A 20,245-nucleotide genomic window follows, 5' to 3' on the forward strand; every position below is an offset into this window, starting at 1 on the left:
GTTGTTTTTGTTGCTTTAAATGTAACGTCCCACATTTCTACCCTGGTAAGTTAATGGGAGCTGTCCTCTCTTTACGAATCGAACTTGGGCTGCGCACCAAGGATGAGCGTGTTTGATTCTTACTAAGATACAGAATAAGCGTGTGAATCGTAAATTTCTGTCATGTGTCAGACACATTCATAGTAATAGTATAATAATAAAAATAATAATGTCTAATTGTTCATTTTATTACACAATTGAAAGTCAAGTAGTCATCCCGGTTCTCCTCTTTGGTTCCACGTTATCATACCACTCATCGTTTTCATAATCATTCAATGTGTTAAATCATCCGTCTCCTTTAGCATACAAGGCATAAATGTGGGATGTAAAACAGTTCAAGTACTTGGCACCATCATTACGTATTGTATATGCATTTGCATCACAGAAATTATATTTATTTTACCAGATTTGAAGAGCTTGTGCTCCAAAAATAGCGAATTTGAACTTTTTGTAGCCCAAACAAAAATGAATTATTTTGCAACTATACACTTTTACTAATTATATATATATATATATATATATATATATATATATATATATATATATATATATATATATATATATATATATATATATATTTAATAGAAACACTTGGAGTTGGAAATACGTTAGATGTGTCGATTGGTAACTGTCAGGCGGCGACTGCGGCTTTTGGCGGTGGTATGTTAGGGCAAACTCCGTACTATGAGAAGCAGTTGAGCGGTAGTGTGCAGTGAACTGATCAAACTACGATAGTGTAGAAAGAATGATCTTTCTCATTTCCAAGGAAATACATCTTTGCTTAAGTCAGTTTTGTGGGCTCTGAGATACACTTTACAAAGTTCACAGTACGCTTTTTTTTTAACTTCCTCATTTCTTCAGTTTGCTAAATTCTTTATCTCTGAGCTATGAATTTTGAAAAAAAATTATTATACTTATTCCACTTACTCATTATATTAATATGAGTAACACAATAAACACAATAATGTTCACGTTCATACAGCTTCGTTTAGCTATTAGGCCCAGCCATTATCTGAGACAGGAGTACTACTGCAACAGCACACACTCAACAAAAGTTTAGTGTTGCCAGATTTGAAGATTAAAAGGCACTAAAACAAAAATTGAACTAGTATCGAACAAGTTAGTAAACTGTTGTTCATTGCGAATAGAACACTTTACAAACAAAACATTTATTGTATAGTATAAAACTAATATATATATATATATATATATATATATATATATATATATATATATAATATTGTAATTTCATGCATGAAAATAAAGTAGTGCATTTTAAAGAGTTATAACTCGCAGATAATAACAGTATCGTATCGCCCAACTTGATATTTTGGTATTGTGAGCACTAAAAATGTCACCCAATCCGCTACTTGTAGCTCAATCTGGCAACGCTGTCTATAAACTTGAATTATTGTTGCTTCACTGCACTGTTTTTAAATGTCGTAAGCACTAAAACATTCGTGGGGAGTAAAGAGATTCAAGACCTTTAAGTACTAAACAAAATGCTACTGTTTTTAATTTTCAAGTAATGCTGTGAATTGTTGAAGCGAACGATCCTTTCTTTTCTTTCTTACTAGTTTGAAGTTGTTGAATCGTACGAGCAAAACTGTAATATCAACTTTATATTTAACAAAAATCGGAATAATATTATTATAGTCTCGTGGTAGAGTTCTTCATTTTATTTACAAGCGAGTGGGGGGGGCAGGCACGTAGCCAAGGGGGGTCCGGACCCCCCCTTCGAGACCAGAAATGAAAAAAAAATAAGGAAGGATGAAACAAAATGAAATGAGAAAAAGAAGGATCAGCGTTAAAAATAAAAATAAAATAAAAAAACTACAGGAAGCTTTTGGTTACTCTTTCTTATGGGGAGATTTGTATTACTTGCAATACATCGTGGCGAGGTGAGCGAGATATCCTGGAAGAGTCAGGGAATTTGAAATTTCTAGAAAAGTTACAGAATTCTCAGAATTTCTGCTACTAGTCAGGGAGATTTCAAGCTTCCGAAAGGATAGTGCCGTTGAGTAACAGCGTGGGCATTTTTTATCATAGATTTTCGTCATCGCATCCTTGCAGAATGAAACATGTTATTTCAAAAACAATTTTCTGCTGCTCCTTTAACGTTATTTGGAACCGACAGTAGTTGACGGAATAATAAAAACAAAAATTTATATGGAAAAAGAGTTCTATTAGCATTTGATTCAACAGAAAAAGGAACGCAGATATTGTAAAATATTTTAATTATTTTACAAGACATTATTGAGTATGTACTTTTTATAATAGTGAATATGTACTTTTCATAATAGTTGAGATCATAATGAAAGGAAAATTGTTATATTTGAATGAACAAAGAAAGGAACGTAAATATTGTAAAATCTTTTTCAATACTTTTTTTTATTCTTTTATTACTCGAGAGTTCTTCATAGTTTGTTATTAAAATACTTACCAACATATCCTGATTTTATTGTCCTAACAAACCAATATATGTTGATAGTAAAGTAGTTTACATTAATCAAGCTCCTCAGCCTTCAGAATTTCATATCACCCACCCCTCCGTTATGAAATCTTGGCTAAACGAACCAATATATGTTCCAGTAAAATAGCTAAGAATGATCGAGCCCCTAGTGTGATGATCACAGTATTTCATGCCACGGACACCCCCCCCTTCACGAAATCCTGGCTACGTGCCTGGGGGGAGGAGATTCACTCTCATTATTGGTGTATTTCAATAAATATGATAGAAAATCCTCAGAAAAATTTATGCTATATTCCACAAAAATCGATTGATTTTATTTAACGAAAGCTATTTTAGAACAGATGCTTATATATATTTATTGAGGGGGGGTAACTGCTCATTTTTGGCTGACTTCAAGCAATGAGGGTTGTGTGAGAACCTCAATAAACTAAAACATATACATTATACGTCATCGTTGAACCTAGTTTTAACATCCAGGGGACAGAGAGAAAGTTTACTCTCTCATCCTTGATCGATTTTAAATCCAAGTAGTGCAAATGATTGTGAAGTCTGAGGAAATATAGCCACTTTGTATCAAATTCTATTTTTTCTTTTACAATAGATATCATGTAATGTATACTTTTAAATTAAAGTGGATGGTACTCACTCACCATCGGTCTGGTAAATTCAGCACTCACCCATGACAGTTTTTAATCTCAAGGACTGAGTACTATAGGAAAGCCTCAAAGAAAACGATCAAATATCCTAACAAAATAGAGTAATTTTACGAAAGTTATCGTGGAACTTTTTCAAATAAATCCACCCTTTATTCTTTCGCAATGTGTCCATCCAGAGGAAATGATTCGGAATCATGATTCGGCATCGTTCATTCGTATGGCATGCCTTATCCACCTGATTCTGTGAGACCTTGTTATGCGTACTGTTTTTATTGTTGACTAGCTGATCTATTTCGTGATCGTATTTTTGTCTGTATGTATTATCATCGTCGTTCTTATGTATGTATCATCATGGCCCGAAAATTCATCTTAAAATTTTCCCTTCAAATATTAATAGCTGCTCTGTAGTCTGCATGTGAATTTCCACGCTTCGCACCCATAGATCACCACCGGTCTTAAGAGTTTTATACATTATCACCTTTGTTTTCCTAGGTACCTTGGTTCTGAATAGTTTTTCGTATTTGTAGTAACATTTGTTGCCAGCCTGTATTCTGTATGTTATAGTCTTCATTATATCACGGTCACTCGTTATTAAGTATCCTAAATGTTTGACGCTCTCGAAAGTATAGTGATCTATCTGTAGCTCTTTTCTGTACGGGAAATTCCCATATATGTATTTAGTTTTTCTTTCATTAATCTGGAGCCCATTGATTCGGGATATTTTATCCAATTGCTCAAATATTTCTTTTAAACTTTGTATGGCTCGGCCTATTATCAATATGCCATCAGCATATGGTGTAGTTGCACTGATTTATGTAAAATATTATCCTGTCCTGTTATTTGTCCATAACCTTCTGAAGTAGTAGGTTGAAAATTAATGTAGAAAACGCATTTCCTTGCCTTACTCCTTTTTTAATTCCAAATCTTGTCGACATTTCTCCTGGGACTACTTGGGAAATGGTTTTAGGGGGCAAAAGCCGTCATCAAAAATTTTGAAAGTTGAGGCCCGAAAGGCCAGAAGAAGTGAACCGAAGTGAATGAAATTTGCACAGATATTGTAGACATAAAATGAGGGAATACTGGTTTCGTATTTTCCTGAAAAAAAAAGGAAGAAAAACGTTTGGGTGGGACACAGACCCCTCCAAAACTTCGATTGTGAAATATTAAAAGTGCTAATAAGAGTCTGTCAGAAGTGCTTAAAGGACATGAAGAATTGGAATGACACATTGTGTAGGGTCAATACGCAAAAAATACAGGAATACGTTTTTTTATTTTCTGCGAAAAACTGTTTTAGGGACCAAAAGCTCCCACCCAAAATTTTGAAATTTGAGGCGCAAAAGGCAAGAAGAAGTGAACCGAATTAAATGAAATTGTGCACAGATATTGTAGATGTAAAATGTGGTAATTGGGTTTCGTATTTTTAAAATTTTACAGAAGGTAAGCTTCCTTGTAAGACATTATTATGCATTTAGTTTTGAGGATTACTTTTGTTTTTCCCGTTTCATTTTTTACAATGTATCCAATACTTCCGGTTCGTTGCTCATAACTTTCAAATCAAGTGGCAAACTATATTTAATAGCAAAAGTGGATACCGAATTGTTTAGGAATTTTCTTTGTTTCTTTCTTATTTTTTGTTCAACCTAATTGTTAGGATTAATCAAATACAGTAAACTATTGATTATCCACGGACTTCCTTTCTTTTTTCCTTTTGCAATGATCACTTACGTTATTAAAATAATGTTTGAAAAGAATTGTAACAAAATGTTAATAAAAAAACATTCCAAATAAAAAGGAGGTGGTACAACACGAAGAAACAAAATAGTTGCCTTTTTGTGAGGAAATAAACCAACAAACTTGTAAGTATAGAGGACTACTGGTTGTTAACTTATAATTGTATGTGTAGGCTGCCTATTCTAAATAAAAAATGTTTTTTGTTTATTTGTGTTCTTCTTCGCCTATTTTTCGAATTATGCACTTGTCCGTGGTTGCCGCGTTACCAGTTTTCGCAGATAATCAGTAGTTTACTCTATGTTGTACGTCTATTCGGTATTCTGATGTTTTCATACTGAAACTGTAAGGAAAGGTTTAAAAACAAGTTATCAGTTTGTAGTTCTTGGAGTTTTTTGAAGCCTAATTTTGGGTTGGTTGTACATTCTAATTGGTAAGATTCAGTGTGAAGGTTACATATGTGAATAGAATATAAAATGTGTGGTAAGTAAATGACTATTTCAAGGAGTTATGCTAATCGTTTAATATTGGTAAGATTTAATCAGAAAGTGGAGACATCATTGTGCTGTCTGGGTTCTAACGTAGTTGAGGGGAAATTATTTAGTTGGTCTGCATAGAAATGATTATAAGTTACCATTCTTCTTCTGCATCAATTGATTGTTATATTACAACGATAGTTTGATAATTCCAACTAGTGTAATTATGATAGGATTCCCAACGATGTGAATCCAATATTGAACACGAAAAGCCATTTTACTATTTCTCTTACCATTTTTGCTCTGATTTCCTGTCAATAGGCAGACGGACATATGGGGCGTTTCCATACTTATCCATAATGTAGTTAGATTTTTTTTCTTTTTAGTGCAAATTCAGGAATGAAAATGTCCATTTGTCAAAAATGAAAAAATCATTAATATTCAATGTGATGAATACAAGTTATACCTTAGGAAGAATACTAGTAGCCTACTACGCTTCATGTTTCACTTTGTAGAGTTTGAAATGAAATGAAATCTTTGAGTTTTACGTCCCACGGTTATGCCGGTTAGGCTAAAGGAGACAGTGATTATGAGAGATGAGTGAAATGGTGGAATGAAGAAAGTGGGAGGAAACGGGAGAACCCCGAGAAAACCCACGAGCACGATGTTTGTCCACCACAAAGTTCACTTGGCGGGGACTGGGATCGAACCCGGGACCCCAAGCACCAGAGGTGAACGCTCTACCACTGATTTGTAGAGTTTGTACAGGTATGTGAAAAAGTCAAACATTTATTTGTTTCGTGAAGTTTAGCGTCCCTTTGCAACATCAAGGCTATCTGAGACGTAGATCTACAGTTTAAGGTGGAACGCAAACCACCGCAATGCGTTCAAGTTTTAAGGTTTGTCCATCGGGATTCTAACGAGGCATGTTCACGAAAAGCGTACTCCCTAATCAGTAGATCAGCAGAGAGGGCTAGAAAATAAAGAGAATAAATAGCACAGCCATCACACTAAACTTTCTCTCTCTGATTTTTAAAAATTGAATCATAAATCATGCTGTACTGTAGAATTATTAATGAAGTATTTATTTATGAAACATTAATAGATTTTTGTAAAATTTTCGGAAAAGTTGGCCGAAGAGGATTCACTTTATCACTAACAGTTAACTAGTTGATTTAATATAAACATAATCGTTATAGGCGTAGGGGACACGGTGGCTTAGTGGTAGAGTGCTCCTGTCTGGTATACAGAGCTCCTTGTTCGATCCCCAACCACACGAGTTTGTGATCGACAACATCGTGTCCATCGGTTTTCTCGGGGTTCTGCCATTTCGTCCCATATTCCCATTCTACCAATTATTTCATAATCGTATACTTTCTTTAATCATCCGTTTCCTTTAACATAAAGGACAAATCGTGGACGTAACACTAGAAATTTCATTTTATTTCATTATAGATCGTTGGTTGGATTGGCGTCTAGGATTGTTTTATATATAGCTCTGAGGTATATGAGACATAGACCTACAGCTTAACGTGTGACTTGAACTACATCATCTTCCTTCCTCCAGGAATCAAACTCGAGCCTCCCACTCCGAAGATACAATATGGACGCTAACTTCGTTATGGACGTTATCGGAGGAGTCGGTCGAACAAAACTTAACTCATTACCATTGTAGAAAAAAGAGATTTGATTTTACTATATTATAATATTTTAGTGTAATATGTAGACATAAAATGTAAACAAAGACCTTTCGAAAAAATCGTTCAAGACGAACACTTTCTACGAGTAAACCACTGTTTGTTGACTCTTTCAAGAGAAGTGACGTACAACATATGCATTTTAGAATGGTTTATGAAATATGAATAGGAAAAATATTGTTAAACCTATTTGAGAGAAAATCGTCGAAACAAAAATTATGCGTAGAGAGTCTGGTTCGCCCCCAACTCGCCCAAAGTAAGGTTTGTGGTGGACAAACACAATCTACGCGGAGTTTTTCTTTTTTTTTCTTTTGGAGATTCATTCGTTTCCTCTAACTCACTCCATTCCACTGTTTCATTGATTACCATCATCACCGCTTTTTTCTTTTTTTTTTTTAGCCTCAGAGCATATATGTGAGACATTAAACTTTAGAAAAAAAATAAATTACCTTTTTAAAATGTGAGAAAAAAATTATAAGCATTGTAAAATGGCTAATTAAATATTTATTATGGAATATGAATAAAATGCTAGAGCTAATTTGAGAGAATCGTCCGAACAAAACTCATCTTATACTAGTAAGTTACTATGTCGTGATTTTTTCCCCGAGGAATGACTTATACAATTTGTATATTTGTTAATTATGTGTATATTGTTGTAACCGTTTTTCAAAACCTTAAATCAAAAAAATGTAACTTCTACAGTGAACTTCTTTTACAGAATATGCTAAGATATTTTAAGGGAAATACTCTGTAGAATATGCCAACTCGCCGAGTCATTAAAAATATTTATAAGTTAGATATGAAGAAAGCCACATTAAAAAAAATCGTCCGAACACGTCTCATGTCACGCAGGAACTATTATCTTTTGTGGAATTTTGCGTAAAGAAAACAGTATCGCTATACGCTCTTGGATTGTCAATGAAACATTGCGTTACGAAATGTAAACAAAATCGCTCTACAGATTTTGGAGAAATCTGGACAAAACTAAGTACTTATTATATTCATTTTTTAACAAAATCACTTGAGCCGTTATAGAGAAAATTGTCTGAAAAGCTCGTCTCCAGCAGCACAGTATCCATTCTGTCCTTGAAGAGAAAAATGACTTACGCTGTATTTGTAGGGTTGTAGGATTGTTAATTAAATATTTTATTACGCAATATGAACAAAACGTTCGAGCCGTTTTGGAGAAACTCGTATTGAAGAAATCCTTTAACAAACTTCCTTGTTGGATTTTTCCGTAAAAAACAAATCAGTTTTTTTTAATAGTAATGTAAAATGAAAACATAATTAAAGCCAGCGTTAGCGATGCTTCTACTATTGACTCCGTTGAGTGTTTGTCCGTCCGTTTGTGGCGCTATAACACTCGTAAATCTTGTCCTTCTGTTTGCAAGAATAACCCTATTATTTGAGATTGCATTGCATTGCATTAAGGGAGATGAAAGGGGGTCACATCCACCCCATGTTGCAACTTTATACTTGTACATGGAAGACAATTTTCTAATACAAACCACTTAAAAAGTATTCGGTTATGACAAAACTTAGTGTATATTTTCCTTATTTCGTTAGGAATATTTCCACAGCTTAAAATTTACTAAGAATGAAAGGGGTAAATTTGAAGCTGTGGAACCCACCCCCTCAGTTTCAAGAATGTGACCCACTATTATTTTCGTTTAAGAAATGTTCGATTTTGGCGTAATATGCCGTACATTTTCTTTGAGAGTTCTTAGTTATCTAATTTGCTGGGAGTTAAAATAGACAGTAGTCCACTTACTCCCCTCCAGCAACTTCCGTTTAGAATTCCGCGATAAATTTTGTAAAACTCATTCGGTATTGATATAATTTAAAATACATTTTTTCCACTCTTTTTCCGGAATTTCCAGTGTTTGGAATTAGAATCAGTTAGGAATTAGTGTTAAATTCAGCCCCCTCGTGTGAGATGAGTTCTACTCCTTCGCACATTTAAAAAATGTACCACGGTAATTAATGCTAAAACTGTTCGATTTTGTTGTACTATGTCGTACATTTTGTTTAAACCTTCACAACTGTTCACTTTACATGGAGCTGATATCAATAAATAATCTCCTGATTTTTTATGGGTTCCACGAGAACTCATTCGGTTTTGATTCAATACTATGTATATTATCTTTGACTCTATTCCGTAATTATCTGTGCTGGAGATTAAAATCTGTCAAGAATAAGCGGTGAACTTAGCCTCCCAGTGTAGAATAGATTAAAAAGAAAATATGATCCAAGGAATCTTTCAAAAAATATTGGGTTTTCATTGAATGTGGCGTGCATTTTTGGTACTTTACAATCATTCTTACTTCTTGGATGTAAAATTAATCAAGAACGAGAAAGTGAACTCCCCCACCTCTACCTAAGATTTAAAGAATTATATGATCTCATTATCGTAAATATTATTCGATTTTTAACACAATGTGATGTATGATGTAGGTATATTTTTATTGAACTTTTACATAATTTCCACTCTTGCGGTTCAAGTCAATCAAAAAAATGTCGGGAATCACTTAATCTCCCTTCCCCGAAGATTTAAATAAAAATTCTATAATAACTTTCAAAAAAAAAAAAATGTCAGAAATAGTATTTTTTCTGAGAATTTCGAATCATCTCCATTGCTTGAAGTTGAACTGGGCCAGTAATGAGGGAGCACGTTTTCCTCAATTTTATATAACATATTTTCCTGAATATTTTGCATCTTGAGTCGTAGGGTCTTTTTGCGAAAAATAATCCTTTATTTTTAGATTAGCGGAAAATTCTACCTCTCCCCTTCCACTGTAGAATCCTATAAAAACCTGAAGTTTAAAGTTTTGTGCTGGTACGTTGAACGGTGTGGCCTCTAGGACTTTGCACACATTGACGGACGGAGTTCAAAAACCATTGTACGGCACGTAGGGATCATGAAACGTGTAACTCCATTGAAATTTCGAATTCAATTTCTTTTGAATATTTTAGTCACTTAAATGTAAAAATATAAACTCTTTCAAACTATAAGGTTCGCAGTGGCTCAGTGACAGAGTGCTCACCTCTAGTGCGGGGATACGTGGTTCGATCCCAGCTCTCGCCAAGTGAACTTTGTGGTGGACAAACACCGTGTGCGCGGGTTTTCTCGTTTCCCACCACTTTCTTCATTCCACCATTTTATTCATTTCTCATCACCGTCTCCTTTAACCTAGCCGGCATACGCGTGGGACATAAAACTGAAAGATTTCATTTCTTTTTTCTTTCAAACTATATTTTCTCGCTCTCTTTCTCTTTCCCTCTCTCTTGTCCTACACACACACACACACACACACATTAATATATATATATATATATAATGTTTTTGTTGTTGTTGTTTCTTACTCTGTATGAATGAAAAGAAAGGAAGATGAAGGAATCTGAATTACGTGAGTAACCATGGGGAACTGCACTCGGCCTTCCACGCCAAAAGTGGGACGACATTAATTTAACCACGAGGTAACTCTGTAAATTCATCGCCGAAGAAAACGGGAAAATAAAAAATTAAGTGAAATATTCCTGTAAATCAGAAGAGATTTAAATATTTTAAAGTAAGATTGAATCTTTCATTGTATACCATACATGGATTTCAACAGATCATATTTTACTTTTAAGTTATTCATTTTTTATGATCTTGCACAAATAAACTTTGTATTAGAAGCTCTACTGATAGCTGAAAATTTCAAATTAAAATTTCACTTTTGATGATCTTATAAAGAGATAATCTGCTTTCAAACTCGATTGTTTGCTGGAAATTTCAAATAACATGTAATATTGAAAGTGTTAGTTGAAATTAGTCCTAATTTTCTCATTATGAAACGGACTGCCGTATCCTCGTCTGTAATTACTTAATGAATTCTTAATAAGTGTGTATTCTAATGTGTGTAATTACTTAATGAATGTGTATTCTAAAAATATTAATGCAATAAGTGTATGTCATGCCATGTCAGAAATAATTTAACTGTGTGAAATAATATTCGGATAAATAGATGTCACATAGGAAACAATAATAATAATCATTATTATACAGATCATTATAAATATCCTCCTCTTATAACCCCATTAACTAAGTTCTTGTCTTATAATGAAGTATTACACAAAATGATTGGACGTAACTTTTGCATTTGTAATATGTAGCAGGCGGGAGGACGCTTAATCTTCTAGGCCATTTGTTGGTTGACCCTTTGCGAGCTCGTCCGTTGCCAGTCAGTGTTTATCGTGAATCGGGGCCATGCAGACTGACGATCGCCAATTTTGCAATGAGAAAGCGGAACATGGAAAAAGCTCGACCATGGCATAATATTTGTTTGTCATGGACGAAGCTTTTCAAAGATAAAGAACCTTGGATTTTATTTGAATGATGGAGTATTTTCTTTATTGATTTACTTCGTACGCATTGTACATACTGCAAACAAATAAAAAAAGAAACTTAATGAACATTACCAGAAACATTGGAAACAATTAGCAGGCAAGTAATCAATTCCGTGTCAGTATATTTAATCTTAGGTGGTTTATGAACACAAATATGTAGGTATTTATTGACTTACTTGCTTCGTGTTATATCTCGATTTGGCTCCCGATGTTAAACATTGTGATTGAGATTGCTACGTATACAGTGGATCTTTTGGCGCGAATACCCGGGTTCGATTCCCGGCAGTTCATGTGGTTCGTATTCCACGTTCATCTGTTGATCCCGTCTCATATAGCCTCGTTGCTGAAAGGGACGTTAAACTCAAAATCAGATCAACTCGATACAGTGAATCTTCCAATTAACGGTCTAATTTGAGTGAATGATGTTCAATTGAATCGAAAAGCATGACGTATTTCCACCAGTACTACTGGCATTATTTGCTTCCGGTAGGTTCCAAACACATGAGCTACATACGTAACTTTCAATAATAATGTTTTGCATTGACTTATAAATATTATTATTAGGGTTAGGAATTTTGAGGGCGGACCTTGTTCCTTTAGAACAAAAAAAAAAAAAAAAAAGCCCTCATAAAGTACCAATTGTGCCAAATGTTGCCTCCGAATGGGAATAGAGATATTTTTCTCGAACTTTATCCCCTTTTAGATCCTTAACCCTTTCCCCTCTTTTTAGAGCCTTTTCCCCCTTAATCTGTCCTAAAATCTTCAAAAAAGAAAATCCGACAGCCTCTACTATAAATCGTCTTTAAACAACCAGTTTTGTAAAAACGAAATATGCAAGAATGTAATAGTGACTTGTGTGTCCACTCAATAAGGCCACCCAACTTTCAACTAATCTCTCGAAAAAGTCACACGAACATCAATACTGATAAAAGTACTTCAAGAAAACATTGTATTGAGCCACGAAACCGTACAATGAATTATGTGGAAAGTGTCGAACTCAGATTTGGGAATCATAGTAGATGAAACCACAAGCAAAATAGGATAGATATGTTTTGAGTGCTTTGATATTTTCCCTCACAAGTGAGGAAATGAATCTCATGTTGAGGTAGACATATGAATTGAAGACTACTAATGCTAGTACAATGCAAACTTCATAAAAGTGTTCTGATGATTACGGACCAGGCACTCCGTATGGTTATCATCACCGTCCTCTTTAACCTACACGGCATAACCGCGGGACGTAAAACTGAAAGATTCCGTTTCATTACATCAGGGTTAGTCACAATAATTCTGATCGCACTGGCGGTCACCATCCTATCAGTTAGGCCGGTCCTAAGGGTTCTTCTGTCCAGGTTCATCCCAGTGCGATATACAGACATTGAGAACACAGAACATCTCTGCTACCCTTCATGTAGAAACCGATCAGTGACATCACGACCCATGCGAGCGACTATTCTGCGAAGTGACTAGTCAGTTTCTCGCAGCCTAGCGTTTGAGACGAGAAGTATATTTTCAAATTCGGGACAAGACGAGTAAAATGACAATCTCGTTTACGTGGAAGGATTCTTATTGCTTCTAGACGAGAAAATCATAAATTTAACATAACGAGACGAGATTAGAAACGCTTTCCGAAAATCGAGAGGAGACAACAATTCTGAAATATACGAGATGACAATCTTATATCTCGTCTCGTCTCATTTCGTTGGCAACACATTCACAGCCCTAATATACAACCATGCTCGAAATCAGGGTAGAATTTACAGCTTGGTTAATTTGGAGTTAGTGTCCTGTTCAGTACCGATGCTATATGAAACTTGGACATACAGCTTAATATGGGATCCAAACCGTATATGTCCCATCGGGAATCGAAGCTGGGTCTCTCGCTCCAAAGGTTAATACGCAACCACATAATTTAGAACTTAGCCGAAACAAGGGATTGATATTTATATAGTATATGTATAGATATTTAAAAAAAAATAGTTTTTAAAAGTTAAACTTGTACTATTGACCCAAGTGATGCCTGTAATAGGACAATAAGTAAGATAGTATCAGCTCTTACCTAGGCTGTATGACCGAGATTAAATATACACAAAGAAAGGTCTTACAATCTTTAATGGGGATACTAGCTTAATGTTTGCACTGGTTCCAAATGTTTCCTTCATAAGATTCTCTGTTCCTATTCGTGAGTGATTATTGGTTTTAGGTTACTTTACACTCCTAAATATTTTACACTAATGATAAAATATCTGAAGTCCTTAAAGCTAATAATTTCATAGTGTTGGATTGATCTGACTTGAAATGTTCGGATCAGATGGCGTCTAATGTTCGTACTTGAATACTACAAGGGGCCGCGGTGGCTCAGTGGTAAATAGTTCACCTCTGGTATATGGGGCCCTTGGTTCGATGCCAGCTCGCGCCAAATGTACTTTGTAGTGAACAAACACCGTGTGCGTGAGTTTTCTCGATTGTCTCATCTCCTCCCACTTTCTTCATTCTACCAATTTATTCCTCATCATCACCGTTCCCTTTAGCCTATCCGGCATAATCATGGGACGTAAAACTTAAAAGATTTCATTTCATTTCATTTTAATACTACAGATTTTAAGCTTTCAATCGGCAAAACCAAGAAGAGAACAAAGATATTACATATTGTAGGTTTGAGCTGATTACTTGCACGACGGCTGCACCAGAATGCGAATATTGCTTATTGCTTTTTAAAGTATTTGCCTGTGACGGTAATAGGATTGTACATTTGAATAAACGAATTATTGAAGCAGTTAAGCCAGCTGTTATGTAGGTACCTGTGAAACATACATTTGTGTTTGCACTACCATTTCCTGGGCTTAGAAAATGCTGCACACAATTTTTATTTTTGATGGTTGAAAACTAGAAAAAATCGTTGGTGCTAGATCTGGTAATTAAGCAAGGTGAGAGATGAATTTAACAATTTCACTGTTGAGATTCTCCAGTGTTTGAGCTGCTGTGTGGGGGCTTTCATTGTTATGATGCAAAATGATGCGACGTTTGGGTTTGTAAGATCTAAGTGTATTGACTATTTCTGGCAAACTTATGGTAGTGTACTATTGAGGAATTACTGTCTTCCGATTCTCCAAGAGTAGAGGTGTGTCAAGGGTTTCCCGAAAAATGAAGCAACTTTGCTTCTCATCACTGCGTGAACGAACAGCTTTTGTTGATTTTGACTTATTTTGGAATACTCATATAACAGATTGTCGTTGTGTTTCGTGTTCGTATTAATAGATCAACGTTTCATCACCTGTGATGATGATGCATACAGAATTTGACGCTCCTGGTTAGAACCATTTGAACATACTCTAGCATCGCATCACAGGGCATCTTTTTGGTCTGGAGTTAATGGGGAATCCAGCGAGAACATAACTTTTTGACATATATCTAAATAATCATTTTATAATATTTGTATTTGATTCATTCCAATATCTGTGTGTGCCTAAATTTCTCGGTATGTCACATGGGGTTCATACTCAGTTAGCTCACGCATAGTGTCGATGTTCTCTTGTAATGTTGTTGTTGTTGAGCAACTTTCACGATTTTCGTCATTGAGGCTGTCGCGGTCGTGGTTAAAATTCTGAAACCAATCGATAAATAATTGTTTTGAATGGGGCTTCACCACCAAACATAGCAGTCATTCGACTGACAAATTGTTGTAGCGTTAAACCTTGTCAAAAGTCATGATAAATCATTGCGCGAAAAATTTTTCATCAAATCCATGTTTTTTCACTGACTTCTTCATTTCAAACTGCTCGTGTAAAACAAAGAGCATAGATTTGAAACTATTGATATATTGAGTACATATCTCATATCACAAATATAACAATTTCCAACATATTGCATGTTCAACAATACTATAAGGGTCGATCAACTGAAACCCGTTCGTTCCATGTATTATTGGTATAGTATGAGGAGGATATTGTTTGTTTAATAGTGTGTAATGGCTAATGTCCCTGTGTTTTGGGTATAGGAATGTTGTTGATACGTGGTTCCGTTTTGCAGGTATAGCGAGTGAAAGATGGCGTTCAAGATCCCCAATCCGTCCAAACAGGACCAGCGTGCCGTAATCCAGTTTCTGAGTGCCGAAGGTTGTCAACCAGCTGAAGTGTTCCGGCGTATGATGCATGCGTCTCCAAAACAACAGTGGTGGACTGGGCCAGAGTGTTTCGGAAGGGGCGTGAACAAACCACTAATTATCCCCGTCCTGGTCAAGCCCATGTTGTTGCCACAGAAGACACGCGTGAAAAGGTGAATGCGGCTATAGCTGCGGATAGACGCATTAGTATTCAATCCATAGCGAACGGGTTAAACATGAGTTATGGTACTGCTCAGAAAATTGTAAAAGATCTAGGGTATCATAAAGTGCGCGCAGTGGATCCCCACAGGGTGCTGACGAAGACCAAAAGTTGTAGCGTATAGGTTGCGCCATTGAACATTTGTCACGTTACAGTTTGGAAGACTTCTTGCTGCGCATTGTTGCTGAGGATGAAACTTCGTGCCATCATTTTGAACCGAGTTCAAAGTCTTCCAGTATGCAGTGGAAATACCCCTCATCCCCATGTCCCATAAAGTTCAAGACGCAACCGTCTGCGGGGAAAGTTATGGTGTGTGTGTTCTTTGATTGCCATGGACCATTATTGCTCGACTTCAAGGAACCAGGACAGCCCATCAACGCCGCACGCTACTGTCAGACCCTGACATAGTTACGGTGAGCCATTAAAAACAAAAGGTCTGGTTTATTGACCGCTGGAGTCATTGTGTTACATGGCAACGCGCGTCCACACGTTGCAAACGAAGTGCAGGATTTGTTTCAACAATTCAAGTGGGAAATGCTGCGACGCCCGCCATACAGTCGTGACCTTTTACCTTGTGACTTTCACATCTTTGGGCCTCTACAGAAGGCATTGAAAGGTCAGAGATTTCAGACTGACGCTGAGGTTCAGGACGCTGTGCGTGATTGGTTTGATAGTCAGCCATCCAAATTTTACATGGGCGGCATTTGAAAGTTAGTGACACAGTGGGACAAGTGTCTCAACGTTCATGGTGACTTCTTCTGAACAATATTTTTACTGCACGCTAACCATAGACGCCTGTAGATAGTGTACAAGTTTCCACTCGAAATAAAATTTATTTAATGAATTATGACCACTGAACGGGTTTCAGTTGATCGCCCCTTATAAATTCCCATAATTTTCAGTGGAGTTTTGTGTTGATACGTAAAGGCACACAAAGCAGTATAATCCACGAAGCTAAAATTCAAGATAAATGATGGAATCAGTGATAGCCACTTGGATGTAAGATTTACAGTACTGTAACTAACGCAGAACTTTGAGATTTTCGTACAATTGAGATTTCGAGTTGGGGAGATTTCCTCTCCAACCTATATGATAAACCTTCTGGGATTGTATTCCTTATTAGGTTGGTTATATTCGACTGTAAATTGGACTTCTTTCCCTAGTCAAACATAGTATGACTCTTTTGCTAGTAGTGTATTTCGTCTACATGCCACATTTACGATTAACAAATTTCGAGAAATGGAAGTTTCTGTTATTATTATGAGTGACAAGTCATATCACTATTAGTATTCTGGGTTCATCTTACTACTTTCAATATTTTTATCTTTTAAGCCCTTAGTTTTAAATAGAATCTGAACAAAATTTGTATAACTGTAAAACTTTCAGTATAAAATGGGTAGAAATAAAATGTTCTCTGTAAGAAGTGTATGAAGCGATTACGAGACCAAGTCACCTGTTATTGATTTTACTTATTTTGGAATATTTGACCAGATTGAAATTTAACGAAACAGAGACCTACCTGGAATTTTGGTTTATAAAACTTAAATTATTTATTTTCTTCAAATTTTAATTTTCATAATGATTATGACATTTTGTTCCGTATATTTTGAGATTTTTTTTCCCTCTTGTGGCTCTTTTTGACCTCGTTGTGTGATGTTATTTTTGTGTTTTCTTTTTTCAGGTGTATAAATTTTAAAAGGTTTCAACATATCAGAATTTGTTTAGTATAGTATGTTTGCCTCTGACCCCTTCGTTGAAGGGAACAGGTAAGAATGGATTTTTTAAAATTATTTCGGTTTCGATACTCCATCTTTGGCTTAGTTAATCAATTTGTGTGTACGTGTGTATCTTTGAAATCAGGATAACACGCATGCAGATAATTTATTACATCTTGTATAACTGACTTTGTTACTTGCCTTTTAGTTTCAAGGTTAATTAGGTATTAAACTTCTGATATTTAAAAAAATGGTTTGAAGATTTATAAGAACAGATAGATCTATCTTAATTGTGTTGTATATTTTAAATAAAACAACATTATCTTTATGTTTGTTTTTTGTTTGAGTTTTATTAATCTTTTGTTTGAAACTTTGATTGACAGATATGTTGCGTATGTATAGGTGTGCCTTATTCTCAATGGATCTTTTCTTGTATATCATGTTTACATTAATATGTGATAAATCTTATCAAGGGTTTCATTATCAGCTGCCCTTGTGGGACTATTCAGAACAGCAGAGTCCATGACTGAAGAGAATAAATAGTTTTTATTTAGCATAAGGTCTTTTAATTTTTCTTTTCTTCTTTCAGACTTCCAAACTATGCTTGGCATAAGTGTCGGAAGTCTTATAAAACGGTTTTGTTCGTCTATGGACAGGTTAGAGCAAAAACAGTAAAAGATATCGAGATGCGGTTTTCGCAATCGATTCAGCGTCCTAAGGATATGTGCCATCTCCTCCGGTTATCCTTATTCAAGCCGGAAGTGGTTCAAGTTAGTTATTTTTGGCTTCAACACTTATCATCATAGAACGAAAATGGTAACAGCGAAAAACGGTTTATTGGAAACGATTCAGCATCTCAAGACAACGTATCATGACTATCGATAACACTACCAAAACCGGAAGTTGTTTAAATTTAATATTACTTCCGGTTTCAATAAAGGTTTCAATCTATCGCTATAGAACGAAATTGGTAATAGAGGGAGTTTTTTTAGACAATTCAGTGTTTTAAAACAACATTTCATGAGTATCCACAACACTCTACCGAATCCGGAAGTGATTTAAATTTACTATTACTTCAGTTTTCAATAATGATTTCCGTATAGCAAAAACGATAAATACTATCAAGACGCGGTTTTTTGCAATCGATTCAGCGTCGTAAGAATAGTTGAATCTGCTCGGTGAACCTTCTATGCAAACCAGAAGTGGTTAAAATGAGCCATTTTCCGGTTTTAACTTTTATCGCTATACAACAAAAATTATAACAAGTAGCAAGAACCGGTTTTTTGCAAACGATTCAGCGTCTCAAGGCAACATATCACAACGACAACACTCTACCGAAACCGAAAGTGGTTCGAATTTACTATCCCGGTTTCAGTACTTATTTCCGTAAAGGAAAGACAGTAAATGCTTTCAAGATGCGGTTTCTTCCCATCGATTCATGTCCCAAGAATAGGTTGCATCTGCTTCGTTAACCTTCTATTCAAACCGATAATTGTTAAAATTAGCCGTTTCCGGTTTCAATAGTGAGTTTCATAGAGCAAAAACGATAAATGCTGTCAAGACGTGGTTGCATCGACTCAGCGTCCCAGGAATAGGTTTCAGCTCCTCCCTTAGCCCTCTGTTCAGACTGGAAGTGGTTGAAATAAACTATTTTTAGTTTCAGCCTTTATCGCCATAGAACAAAAAGAGTAAGTGATAGCGAGTAGTGGTATTTTGATATGAATTCAGCGTCCGAGGAACAGGTTCTGTCTTTGATCTTATTACTCCTTTACAACCAGTACATATAAATTCACAACTTCAAGTTTGATTATTGAATTTGCATAGTTTAAAAGTCAGTTTCATACTGTGAAACGGTACTAACGTGTTTTTTTTAATTCTCAGCTAAGAAGCAAGAAATATAGTAATACATATTTTTAATAATAATAATAATAATAATAATAATAATAATAATAATAATAATAATAATAATAATAATAATTATTATTATTATTATTATTATTATTATTATTATTATTATTATTATTATTATTATATATAGGGGAGGCCGGGGTATTCACGAACACTCAAGCTTTGATTAAAAATAACTTTTGTTTTTGGAGATACAATTAAGATTTCTTGTATAGGGGAAGTAAGTTTAATATGAGCAGTTCGAACATATGACCAGCTCGAAGCTTAAACTCACACAGCGTACATATACCTTGCGCACGAGGAAAACAACAAAGTTGGTAACATTGTTTGGAGTTTCATGAATTTGTAGAGAGGAGCCTAAGTTCGTTCGCTGCAGTTGTTATGAAATAAAAGAATTTTACAGGTACCTAGAATAAAAAGATATATATTTTGGAATTACAGTTAAATCAGGGTAATGGATAATAAGCTAAAACTTATTATATATGCGTTATATATAATTTGTCACTGGATTTATAGTCAGTTCTGTCTAGGAACGCAACGCAAGTCTTCTGTTCACTTCTTTCCTATAAACAGAGTTGCCAACTACAACATGTTAAAATATCATTAACAGTCGGTGAAATATGAACTTTTGAGTTCAGTTTAATATGTGAGCACACATATTTTTTTAAGTAATGGCAGAAATGAACATGATGAGCTTTTGTAGATGTTAACTAAAGTAGATATTTCGTAGTGGCATAATTTGTAATAACATGGATGATATAAATTCTACAATCTTCAAATTCATAACAGCAATGTATTTACCAAATTAGAATTTGCTGAAATGATTACAAAAGCATAAAGTA

At 35.1% G+C, this 20,245-nt stretch overlaps 1 protein-coding gene across 2 annotated transcripts in view; it reads left to right on the forward strand.

Moving 5' to 3' along the window:
- Positions 1-20,245, forward strand: part of rdx (BTB/POZ and MATH domain-containing protein rdx) — a 574,233-nt gene that overhangs the window by 434,254 nt on the left and 119,734 nt on the right. Inside the window, exon 3 of one of the 2 annotated variants that reach the window (XM_081747187.1) lies at positions 17,462-17,546. The exons of the other annotated variant lie outside the window; for it this stretch is intronic. Within the exon in view, the coding sequence (XP_081603313.1) occupies positions 17,512-17,546 (35 nt within the window). The 5' untranslated portion in view covers positions 17,462-17,511. The remainder of the gene's footprint in view (positions 1-17,461; positions 17,547-20,245) is intronic. 2 annotated transcript variants of the gene reach the window in all.

This window comes from Thermobia domestica, unplaced genomic scaffold, assembly GCF_964235325.1.
Source record: "Thermobia domestica unplaced genomic scaffold, izTheDome1.hap1.1 HAP1_SCAFFOLD_93, whole genome shotgun sequence".
In the NCBI taxonomy this organism is placed as follows: domain Eukaryota; kingdom Metazoa; phylum Arthropoda; class Insecta; order Zygentoma; family Lepismatidae; genus Thermobia; species Thermobia domestica.